Source organism: Heptranchias perlo, unplaced genomic scaffold (genome assembly GCF_035084215.1).
Source record: "Heptranchias perlo isolate sHepPer1 unplaced genomic scaffold, sHepPer1.hap1 HAP1_SCAFFOLD_955, whole genome shotgun sequence".
NCBI classification, from domain to species: domain Eukaryota; kingdom Metazoa; phylum Chordata; class Chondrichthyes; order Hexanchiformes; family Hexanchidae; genus Heptranchias; species Heptranchias perlo.
Window position 1 is genome coordinate 1 of NW_027139998.1, and position 12844 is coordinate 12844.

The 12844-nt window shown below is 52.0% G+C and overlaps 1 protein-coding gene across 5 annotated transcripts in view; it reads left to right on the forward strand.

The window, feature by feature from the left end:
* The first annotated feature begins 2293 nt into the window (after positions 1-2293).
* The window catches only part of LOC137319970 (RNA-binding protein 10-like), a 52190-nt gene continuing 41639 nt past the window's right edge, over positions 2294-12844 (forward strand). For 4 of the 5 annotated variants that reach the window (XM_067981834.1, XM_067981833.1, XM_067981836.1 and 1 more), the window contains exons 1-3: positions 2294-2474; positions 4286-4355; positions 12295-12368. In XM_067981834.1, the coding sequence (XP_067837935.1) occupies positions 2436-2474; positions 4286-4355; positions 12295-12368 (183 nt within the window). In that variant the 5' untranslated portion in view covers positions 2294-2435. Of the gene's footprint in view, positions 2475-4285; positions 4356-12294; positions 12369-12844 lie in introns of those variants that run through there. The other variant, XM_067981839.1, reaches the window with a different exon arrangement.

The window sequence follows — 12844 nt, forward strand, 5'->3', positions numbered from 1 at the left end:
TCGTTTGAAATCAGGCGCTCGCCATGTACTGGTGTGGAGCGGCCTTCTGTCAGTCCGCGGAATGGAGGAGCCTATCTAGTAGTGAGAGAGAGAAATCAAAGGGAGCTTGTTGCAAACGTGCCGGCCCACTTTTCAGTAAATACCCGTTTCAAATTTTAAAATACCTAGCTGCAGCCTCACTGAATGGACTGTATTGTAACATGCAGTTGGGTGTAAAACACAAGTCAGAACCTCAGTTATTTGCAGGAGAGGGTCCATCGGGGTGTCAGTATTTGCAGGAGAGGGTCCGTGGGGGTGTCAGTATTTGCAGGAGAGGGTCCCTAGGTGTGTCAGTATTTGCAGGAGGGGCTTCCTGGAGGTGTAAATATTTGAGAGGGGTCGGTTCCTGGGTGTGTGTCTGTATTTGCAGGAGGGGCTCCCTGTGGGTGTGTCTGTATTTGCAGGAGGGGCTCCCTGTGGGTGTGTGTATTTGCAGGAGGGGCTCCCTGTGGGTGTGTCTGTATTTGCAGGAGGGGCTCCCTGTGGGTGTGTCTGTATTTGCAGGAGGGGGGGTCCCTGTGGGTGTGTCTGTATTTGCAGGAGGGGCTCCCTGTGGGTGTGTGTATTTGCAGGAGGGGCTCCCTGTGGGTGTGTCTGTATTTGCAGGAGAAACTCCCTGTGGGTGTGTCTGTATTTGCAGGAGGGGGGGGTCCCTGTGTGTGTGTCTGTATTTGCAGGAGGGGCTTCATGTGGGTGTGTCTGTATTTGCAGGAGGGGCTCCCTGTGGGTATGTCTGTATTTGTAGGAGAGGGGGGTCCCTGTGGATGTGTCTGTATTTGTAGGAGGGGCTCCCTGTGGGTGTGTCTGTATTTGTAGGAGGGGGGGTCCCTGTGATGTGTCTGTATTTGTAGGAGGGGCTCCCTGTGGGTGTGTCTGTATTTGTAGGAGAGGGGGTCCCTGTGATGTGTCTGTATTTGTAGGAGGGGGTCCCTGTGATGTGTCTGTATTTGTAGGAGGGGGTCCCTGTGGGTGTGTCTGTATTTGTAGGAGGGGGGGTCCCTGTGGGTGTGTCTGTATTTGTAGGGGGGGGGGGTCCCTGTGGGTGTGTCTGTATTTGCAGGAGGGGCTCCCTGTGGGTGTGTCTGTATTTGCAGGAGGGGCTCCCTGTGGGTGTGTCTGTATTTGTAGGGGGGGGGTCCCTGTGGGTGTGTCTGTATTTGTAGGGGGGGGGGTCCCTGTGGGTGTGTCTGTATTTGTAGGAGGGCTCCCTGTGGGTGTGTCTGTATTTGTAGGAGGGGGTCCCTGTGGGTGTCTGTATTTGCAGGAGGGGCTCCCTGTGGATGTGTCTGTATTTGCAGGAGGGGCTCCCTGTGGGTGTGTCTGTATTTGTAGGAGGGGCTCCCTGTGTGTGTGTCTGTATTTGTAGGGGGGGGGGGGTCCCTGTGGGTGTGTCTGTATTTGCAGGAGGGGCTCCCTGTGGGTGTGTCTGTATTTGTAGGGGGGGGGGGTCCCTGTGATGTGTCTGTATTTGTAGGAGGGGCTCCCTGTGGGTGTGTCTGTATTTGCAGGAGGGGCTCCCTGTGGGTGTGTCTGTATTGGCAGGAGGGGCTCCCTGTGGGTGTGTCTGTATTTGCAGGAGGGGCTCCCTGTGGGTGTGTCTGTATTTGCAGGAGGGGCTCCCTGTGGGTGTGTCTGTATTTGCAGGAGGGGCTCCCTGTGGATGTGTCTGTATTTGTAGGAGGGGGGCTCCCTGTGGGTGTGTCTGTATTTGCAGGAGGGGCTCCCTGTGGGTGTGTCTGTATTGGCAGGAGGGGCTCCCTGTGGGTGTGTGTCTGTATTTGCAGGAGGGGCTCCCTGTGGGTGTGTCTGTATTTGCAGGAGGGGCTCCCTGTGGGTGTGTCTGTATTGGCAGGAGGGGCTCCCTGTGGGTGTGTCTGTATTGGCAGGAGGGGCTCCCTGTGGGTGTGTCTGTATTGGCAGGAGGGGCTCCCTGTGGGTGTGTCTGTATTGGCAGGAGGGGCTCCCTGTGGGTGTGTCTGTATTTGCAGGAGGGGCTCCCTGTGGGTGTGTCTGTATTTGCAGGAGGGGCTCCCTGTGGTGTGTCTGTATTGGCAGGAGGGGCTCCCTGTGGGGGTGTGAATATTTGTGAGGGTGAGTTCCTGGGTATAAGCTGGTGTTTGCAAGGCTCCACACTCAAAAGCTTGAAAGCCATTTCATGCGAGCTGCTATTTGTTTGTGAGCATCGCTTGTGTCTCCACCCTTCCTCCTGCTTGTCCCTTCCACCCTCCGGCTCACGACGAACCCCTGTTGCCCACGTCTAGGAGTACAGAGACGACAGCGATAGCTACAAAAGCTACGAGAACCCCGAGGAGAGCTTCAGCTTCCCGGGAGACGGCGACTACCGGGACCAGGACTACCGAAGCGAGTCGGGGGAGGAGAAAGCCAGCAAGATCATCATGCTCAGGATGCTGCCGCAGTCCGCCACCGAGAACGATGTACGTGATAGAGAACGAGGTCCAAGGGAGTGCGAATCTATTGTTTCCCTATCCGTGTCCTTTTCTCCTTTCCCACCCCCCCCCCCCCCCCCAAACAGCTTGTTCCCAGGCTTCCCCCCCCCCCCCCACACCCCAGTCCACTGCTTCAAGATCCGCGAGTAGGCAGAGTTACCCCAACCGCTGCTCCAGTAGTGCGGTCGACTGCAGCAGCTGGTCTGGCAGGCTACCCCCGCCCCCGGAAACACCGGATCTCTCAAGAGGCTGCTGGGGGAACGTTTCGATGTAAAAGTTGAATTAGCAGAGCGGGGACTTCACAACTCAGAGCTCTCTAAGTCGAGTCGAATCCACGCCTTGGCTTTAATTTGGGTTATTAAAAAATATGTATAGCGCTCTCCCGATGGCTCAGTGGACACGGTGCAGCACCATTCACTTCAGCAAGGTCCCAGGTTCCGTCCCTAGACGACGATACCGAGTTAGCAATAACCGCCCTGGGGGTGTTTGATGGGACAGTGTAGAGGGAGCTTTACTCTGTATCTAACCCATGTTGTACTTGCCCTGGGAGTGTTTGATGGGACAGCGCAGAGGGAGCTTTACTCTGTATCTAACCCGTGCTGTACCTGCCCTGGGAGGTTGTGTTTGATGGGACAGTGTGGAGGGAGCTTTACTCTGTATCTAACCCTGTACCTGCCCTGGGAGTGTTTGATGGGACAGTGTGGAGGGAGCTTTACTCTGTATTTAACCTGTGCTGTACCTGCCCTGGGAGTGTTTGATGGGACAGTGTAGAGGGAGCTGTACTCTGCATCTAACCCTGTACCTGCCCTGGGGGTGTTTGATGGGACAGCGCAGAGGGAGCTTTACTCTGTATCTAACCCGTGCTGTACCTGCCCTGGGAGTGTTTGATGGGACAGTGTAGAGGGAGCTTTACTCTGTATTTAACCTGTGCTGTACCTGCCCTGGGAGTGTTTGATGGGACAGTGTAGAGGGAGCTTTACTCTGTATATAACCTGTGCTGTATTTGAGGTTGTTATCGGGTGCCCAAAATCAGCACTAACATCTCACCTCTGCGCACAAAAAACACATGATAAATTGAAGCTGCCCCCCACCCGCCCTCCCTAGGGCCACTGCAGAGACCAGCTCTCCCGGCGCAGCTCAGGAATGCACCTCGGTCTTTCCCGCTGCCACGCTGTCGTCGGGCGAGTAACCTTTTTTCTTGGTGCTTGACGCTCTTGTTATTTGGCATTCTCACTGCAATTCCATCCTGCTGCCTGACTTTTACTTGTTGAATTTTGCGATCAGAATAGGTGTCGGCCACGGCTCAGTGGGTAGCACTTTCTCCTCGGAGTTAGAAGGTTGTGGGTTCGAGCCCCACTCCAGAGAATTGAGCCCACAATCCAGGCCGACACCCCTGATGCAGTACTGAGGCAGTGCTGCACTGTCGGAGGTGCCGTCTTTCGGACGAGACGCTAAACCGAGGCTCCGTCTGCCCCTCTCAGGTGGATGTAAAAGATCCCACGGCCACTATTGGAAGAAGAGCAGGGGGGAGTTCTCCCCGGTGTCCTGGGGCCAATATTTATCCCTCAACCAACATCAGATTATTTGGTCGTTGTCACGTTGCTGTTTGTGGGATCTTGCTCTGCGCAAATTGGCTGCTGCGTTTCCTACAATGCAAAAGTGACTGCACTTCAACAAAAAAAAAGTACTCAATTGGCCGTGAAGCGCTTTGGGACGTCCTGAGGCCGTGAAAGGCGCAGTAGAAATGCAAGTCATTCGTCACCGGGCACTAGGGTCTCCTTCTTCGTGTCTTGTTTCAGATCCGAGTCCAGCTGCAGTATTCCAGCCACCAGCCTCGGGAGGTGCGGCTAATGAGGAACAAATCCTCAGGTGAGATTCTGTTCTGGGTTTTAAATGAAACTCCCGACCTCTCGTTTCTTTTCCCCTCCTCCGCAGCCCGCTCCCCCCCACCACCACCCCCGGTTGTTATCTTATTTTGTAAACCCGACGCTGAGTGGCTACGATTTTCCAAGTAGGCTGTGATTGACATGGTTATGTGTGGTTGGGCTGTTGGCCGTTGGCGTGCTCTGTGAAAAGAACATTTTCGAGGTTTTCGTATTTTAAAATTCCCCACCCCCACCCCCGCAAAAGCCTGGTTTAATGTTACCGATTTTTTTTTTCTTTTTCCGTACGTATTTCGAGCTTATTTTATCGTAGGTAGTTCTTTCCCATTCCCCGTGTGTCTCCGAGCATGGGCCAGGATTCTAGAATTTTGGTATCCCTCCCTTTCCCATTTTAATTTTTAAGAAAAAACCAAAGCACTGGGATTCATTTCTGGAAGGATAGAATTGAAAAGCAAAGAAGTTTTGTTAAACTTGTATAGAACCTTGGTTAGACCACACTTGGAGCACTGTGCACAATTCTGGACTCAATATGCCTTGGTTAGACCACACTTGGGAGCACTGTGCATAGTTCTGGTCCCCATATTACAAAAAAGGATATAGAGGCACTCGAAAAGGTACAAAAGAGATTTACAAGGATGATACCAGAACTGAGAGGTCATAACTATCAGGAAAGACGGAACAGGCTGGGGCCCTTTTCTCTAGAAAAGAGAAGGCTGAGGGGTCTTTAAAATTATGAAGGGGTTTGATAGGGTTGACGTAGAGAAGACGTTTCCACTTGTGGGGGAGACCAAAACTAGGGGCCATAAATATAAGATAGTCACGAATAAATCCAATAGGGAATTCAGGAGAAACTTCTTTACCCAGAGAGTGGTGAGAATGTGGAACTCGCTCCCACAGGGAGTGGTTGAGGCGAATAACAGAGATGCATTTAAGGGGAAGCTGGATAAACACATGAGGGAGAAAGGAATAGAAGGATATGGTGATAGGGTGAGATGGAGTAGGGAGGGAGGAGGCTCGTGTTGAGCATGAACACCGGCACAGACCAGTTGGCCTGTTTCTGTGCCATGGACTCGATGTAATGACCTCCTCCTGTATCTGTTCCTGTGCCAACTGATGCATTAGTACTTTGTCACAATGCCAGAGGGCGCAGGTCCCCAGCGAGTTAAGTTCCCGGTCTCTCGCTGGGAAGGTGTGAAGCAGAGCACTTCCTTCAAGGGAAAGAGAAGGTCAGCCGAGGGTCCTGGGCCAGGAAACGTGTGGTGGAGTCCAGGGCGAGAAATATTGAAATCTCTGGATCTTAACAGCGGTTGGCAATCTTGATGTGGCAGATCTTTTAGATGGAGCAACTTCTGATGGTATAACCTGGGGAGGGGAGAAAAATAAGAGCAGGGGTAGTGGTCTTGGCCCAGAGCTTGGTCAGACACCCTCGGGCATTTGACGAGGGTTTGTCTTGACGAGTGGGGTGGTAATGGACGACTTTCAGCAAAACTCCCTCTGATGGTAGAGAGCGGGTTACAGCATCATCCCAGTCTACCCAACGGATCTGTGGGCCAGTTACACGAAGATTATCTTCAGACTCATGGTCTCCTCTTGTAATTGGGGAGCGGGGGGGAAGATGGGGAATGGATGGTCCCTTGTTGTTTTAACTTGGCCCTGCTACAACCTCACCTCTCGCTGACTGATTCTGGAGCACCCACGTTTGTTGATTTTTCAGCCATTCTGTCACATAGGGCAGGGGAACGGAGAGTAGAAAGGATTACTTAGATTGTACAGGCCATTTGGCCCAACGTGTTTGTGCCGGTAATTATGCTCCGCACGACCCTACTCCATCTCACCCTATCAGCATATCCTTCTATTCCTTTCTCCCTCGTGTGTTTATCCAGCTTCCCCTTAAATGCACCAAATGGAATTTAGGGCCGAGTTAGTTGCAGATTTGCATTTTTTTTTGTTTGGATCAGTTCTGTCCTGTTTGATGTGGGGTTTTTTTTCCAAACGTGTCCCTCACGACACTGACCCTGGGGGTTGAAGGTAAGCAGGTAAGTTACGAGCCTGGTATCGCTTGTGTCTGGATGCCCTTGGGTTGTGCCGCAGAGGGTGGCAGGTGCCTGTATACCAGGGACGAGCTGGGGGTCAGGCACGCCCTGTGTCAGTGGAGGGGTTTTGTGCCCTGTGTCCTTGGCTTGTGGGGGAGGCAGAGGGACAACAGGCGGGGCGGGAGAACAAGTGTGGCACAGAATGGGCTATGCACAGATAGTACTCAGCAGAGGGATTTCACTCTCTTTCCACGGGCAAGTGTGTGCATTGATTGGGCAGGAATACTCAGTGCTCTTGTACTTTTACAGTCTTCTGTCCTGGGTGGTATTTTCTTTTTTTGCTCTCTTTTGCTGAAAGGTGGTGACAGTCGCTGGTTATATATAAAAAAAATAATGGATTCATTCTCGGGATGTGGGCGTCGTTGGCAAGCCGGCTTTTATTGCCCGTCCCTAGTTGCCCTTGAGAAGGTGATTGGTTTCGATACAACTGAGTGGCTTGCTAGGTCACTTCAGAGGGCAGGTCTGAGTCAGGCTGGTGAGGGACTGGACTCACATATAGGCCCAGACCTGGGAAGGACGGCAGGTTTCCTTCTCTGAAGGACGTTAGTGAACCAGTTGGGTTTTTACGACAATCCGACATCTTCGTGGGCACATTTACTGATAGCAGCTTTTTATTTCCACATTTTTTAAACTGAATTCAAATGCTGAAACTGTCATGGATTACGAGTCCAGTAACATAACCACTACACTACCGTATCCTGGATTACTGGTCCAGTAATATAATCCCCACACTCCCATACCCTGGATTACTAGTCCAGTAATATAATCCCCACACTCCCGTACCCTGGATTACCGGTCCAGTAATATAATCCCCACACTCCCGTACCCTGGATTACCGGTCCAGTAATATAATCCCCACACTCCCGTACCCTGGATTACCGGTCCAGTAATATAATCCCCACACTCCCGTACCCTGGATTACCGGTCCAGTAATATAATCCCCACACTCCCGTACCCTGGATTACCGGTCCAGTAATATAATCCCCACACTCCCGTACCCTGGATTACTAGTCCAGTAATATAATCCCCACACTCCCATACCCTGGATTACTAGTCCAGTAACATAACCACTACACTATCGTACCCTGGATTACCAGTCCAATATTATAACCCCACACTCCCATACCCTGGATTACCGGTCCAGTAATATAATCCCCACACTCCCGTACCCTGGATTACTGGTCCAGTAATATAATCCCCACACTCCCGTACCCTGGATTACCGGTCCAGTAATATAATCCCCACACTCCCGTAACCTGGATTACCGGTCCAGTAATATAATCCCCACACTCCCGTACCCTGGATTACCGGTCCAGTAATATAATCCCCACACTCCCGTACCCTGGATTACCGGTCCAGTAATATAATCCCCACACTCCCATACCCTGGATTACCGGTCCAGTAATATAATCCCCACACTCCCATACCCTGGATTACCGGTTCAGTAATATAATCCCCACACTCCCGTACCCTGGATTACTAGTCCAGTAATATAATCCCCACACTCCCGTACCCTGGATTACCGGTCCAGTAATATAATCCCCACACTCCCATACCCTGGATTACCAGTCCAGTAATATAATCCCCACACTCCCGTACCCTGGATTACCGGTCCAGTAATATAATCCCCACACTCCCGTACCCTGGATTACCGGTCCAGTAATATAATCCCCACACTCCCGTACCCTGGATTACCGGTCCAGTAATATAATCCCCACACTCCCGTACCCTGGATTACCGGTCCAGTAATATAATCCCCACACTCCCATACCCTGGATTACTAGTCCAGTAATATAATCCCCACACTCCCATACCCTGGTTTACTAGTCCAGTAATATAATCCCCACACTCCCGTACCCTGGATTACCGGTCCAGTAATATAATCCCCACACTCCCGTACCCTGGATTAACAGTCCAGTAATATAATCCCCACACTCCCGTACCCTGGATTACCGGTCCAGTAATATAATCCCCACACTCCCATACCCTGGATTACTAGTCCAGTAATATAATCCCCACACTCCCGTACCCTGGATTACTGGTCCAGTAATATAATCCCCACACTCCCATACCCTGGATTACCGGTCCAGTAATATAATCCCCACACTCCCGTACCCTGGATTACCGGTCCAGTAATATAATCCCCACACTCCCGTACCCTGGATTACCGGTCCAGTAATATAATCCCCACACTCCCGTACCCTAGATTACCGGTCCAGTAATATAATCCCCACACTCCCGTACCCTGGATTACCGGTCCAGTAATATAATCCCCACACTCCCGTACCTTGGATTACCGGTCCAGTAATATAATCCGCACACTCCCGTACCCTGGATTACCGGTCCAGTAATATAATCCCCACACTCCCGTACCCTGGATTACCGGTCCAGTAATATAATCCCCACACTCCCATACCCTGGATTACTAGTCCAGTAACATAACCACTACACTATCGTACCCTGGATTACTAGTCCAGTAACATAACCACTACACTATCGTACCCTGGATTACCGGTCCAGTAATATAATCCCCACACTCCCATACCCTGGATTACCGGTCCAGTAATATAATCCCCACACTCCCGTACCCTGGATTACCGGTCCAGTAATATAATCCCCACACTCCCATACCCTGGATTACCGGTCCAGTAATATAATCCCCACACTCCCGTACCCTGGATTACCGGTCCAGTAATATAATCCCCACACTCCCGTACCCTGGATTACCGGTCCAGTAATATAATCCCCACACTCCCGTACCCTGGATTACCGGTCCAGTAATATAATCCCCACACTCCCGTACCCTGGATTACCGGTCCAGTAATATAACCCCCACACTCCCGTACCCTGGATTACCGGTCCAGTAATATAATCCCCACACTCCCGTACCCTGGATTACCGGTCCAGTAATATAACCCCCACACTCCCGTACCCTGGATTACCGGTCCAGTAATATAATCCCCACACTCCCGTACCCTGGATTACCGGTCCAGTAATATAATCCCCACACTCCCGTACCCTGGATTACTGGTCCAGTAATATAATCCCCACACTCCCGTACCCTGGATTACCGGTCCAGTAATATAACCCCCACACTCCCGTACCCTGGATTACCGGTCCAGTAATATAATCCCCACACTCCCATACCCTGGATTACCGGTCCAGTAATATAATCCCCACACTCCCGTACCCTGGATTACCGGTCCAGTAATATAACCCCCACACTCCCGTACCCTGGATTACCGGTCCAGTAATATAATCCCCACACTCCCGTACCCTGGATTACTAGTCCAGTAATATAATCCCCACACTCCCGTACCCTGGATTACCGGTCCAGTAATATAACCCCCACACTCCCGTACCCTGGATTACTGGTCCAGTAATATAATCCCCACACTCCCGTACCCTGGATTACCGGTCCAGTAATATTATCCCCACACTCCCGTACCCTGGATTACTAGTCCAGTAATATAATCCCCACACTACCGTACCCTGGATTACCGGTCCAGTAATATAACCCCCACACTCCCGTACCCTGGATTACCGGTCCAGTAATATAATCCCCACACTCCCGTACCCTGGATTACCGGTCCAGTAATATAACCCCCACACTCCCGTACCCTGGATTACCGGTCCAGTAATATAATCCCCACACTCCCGTACCCTGGATTACTGGTCCAGTAATATAATCCCCACACTCCCGTACCCTGGATTACCGGTCCAGTAATATAATCCCCACACTCCCGTACCCTGGATTACTAGTCCAGTAATATAATCCCCACACTCCCGTACCCTGGATTACTAGTCCAGTAATATAATCCCCACACTCCCGTACCCTGGATTACCGGTCCAGTAATATAATCCCCACACTCCCGTACCCTGGATTACCGGTCCAGTAATATAATCCCCACACTCCCGTACCCTGGATTACCGGTCCAGTAATATAATCCCCACACTCCCGTACCCTGGATTACCGGTCCAGTAATATAATCCCCACACTCCCGTACCCTGGATTACCGGTCCAGTAATATAATCCCCACACTCCCGTACCCTGGATTACCGGTCCAGTAATATAACCCCCACACTCCCGTACCCTGGATTACCGGTCCAGTAATATAATCCCCACACTCCCGTACCCTGGATTACCGGTCCAGTAATATAATCCCCACACTCCCGTACCCTGGATTACCGGTCCAGTAATATAATCCCCACACTCCCGTACCCTGGATTACCGGTCCAGTAATATAATCCCCACACTCCCGTACCCTGGATTACTAGTCCAGTAATATAATCCCCACACTCCCGTACCCTGGATTACCGGTCCAGTAATATAACCCCCACACTCCCGTACCCTGGATTACTGGTCCAGTAATATAATCCCCACACTCCCGTACCCTGGATTACCGGTCCAGTAATATAATCCCCACACTCCCGTACCCTGGATTACTAGTCCAGTAATATAATCCCCACACTCCCGTACCCTGGATTACCGGTCCAGTAATATAACCCCCACACTCCCGTACCCTGGATTACCGGTCCAGTAATATAATCCCCACACTCCCGTACCCTGGATTACCGGTCCAGTAATATAATCCCCACACTCCCATACCCTGGATTACTAGTCCAGTAATATAATCCCCACACTCCCGTGACAGCTACCCACTGGTTACCTCCCCAAAGTGGCCATTCTTCATGCTTGTATGACTTCAGATAATGAGTGTTTGTTTGTAAATGGAGCGGCTGGTAACCCACCCTAAGGTGGGCGGGGGGGGGGGGTGGTGGCGGCATGGCCCAGTTACAGCACCCTGGCCGTGATCAGCTGCTCAGCACAGACCAGGGATCGAGCCTGGGACCTTCCCACCTTTGCGAGTCGGCACTACTGATGAGCATTAGGCCGTTGTGAGGGGTTTGGGGTGGGGGGGAGCCTTAGTGCCACCTGCCGGGAGAGAGAAGTGGTTGAGAAAGGAGATTGAATGCGTCACCTTGACCTGTCCTCATTGCGCCACTATTTTGGTCAGGTGGGCATCTACATTTTTGGAGTTGACTTCCAAAGATGTCCGGTCGTTCGCTATTAGCCCTTCAACAAGGGATATGGGGATCGGGCGGGAAAGTGGAGCTGAGGTCGAAGATTAGCCATGATCTGAATGAATGGCGGAGCAGGCTCGAGGGGCCGAGTGGCCTCCTCCTGCTCCTATTTCTTATGTTCTTAACTCTATGGGTCCCGGTTTAACGCATCACAATTTGCCTCCCCGCTTGTTTTAACCCCTCCAAAACTAAATTCATTGCAAAGAAATGAAGGGGACTGATGTTGAGGACAGTTTAATTATAAAAAAAAACCCAAGCGTTTGGATTTTCCGGCACAGGCACGATGGGCCAAATGGCCTCCTTCTGTGCCGTACGTTGAGATGTGCAGCCGTGTCCTTTGCAGTTGTGTGTTGCTGGTTTTTTTCTTTGAGGGTCACGGTCTCACTTCTCTAGGATAGAGCCTGGATGCTTTGCACGACCCTTCCCGGACGGAGGGAGCGAGGAGGCCCGCGCGTTCTCCCGTCGGGCTGGGGGTTCCGGTCCCAAGTCTTGGGTTCCGAGCAGCACGCGGCAGTCTGGAGCTGCCACCCTGCTTGTGCTTCGAACTCGCTCCGCTGTGACCGTGCAGAGGGTTGGTGCATGTGGCGGAAAGGAGGGAGGTGGAGGCGGGGTGGGTGAGCACCGATTTTTATTTATTTTTTCTCGAAAACTTGCCCGTGCAAACAGGGTTTCTGATTCTACTGAGTAAAGGGCTCCTTTGATGCGATGAACTAACACACTCCGTCTGTATTTGAATGCTGTCTCCAGGTCAAAGCCGTGGTTTCGCCTTCGTGGAGTTTAATCACTTGCAGGACGCTACCAGATGGATGGAAGCCAATCAGGTTGCTTTGCTGCACTTGAACACACAAGTACCGCCTCTGTTGTTGGGAGACCCCAATGCCTGATTCACACGGGCGCGCGAGTCGGCCTGAGCCCGGATCGCACCTGTGCGCTGCGCTTGCCTTGGTCGATGCAGGGTTATAGCCCGGTTAGCTCCTGCCTGCCGTACCTGCACCCTGCCCCCCAGGGTGCGAGCTGCCCCGTTGCCGCGCTTTTTTTTTACATTCTCTCAGCTAAACGTTCTCTAACTGTGGCGTGTACGATCTCGAGCTGATGCCTCCTTCCCTCGAGCTTTCTATGTGATCAGTTCCCAATCCCCTTCTCGGCCCCCACCCCCGCTGCCCCCAAAATCCATTCCGCCCAGAAGGCGCTGCCTCTCGCTGGGGTTTGTCCCCCCCTCCCTCGCCAGGTTCCAGCTCCACTCGTCGGGCCATTCTCTTAAGTTTCGAGCCCAGGCTGCGAATTGTCTGCTCGAGAG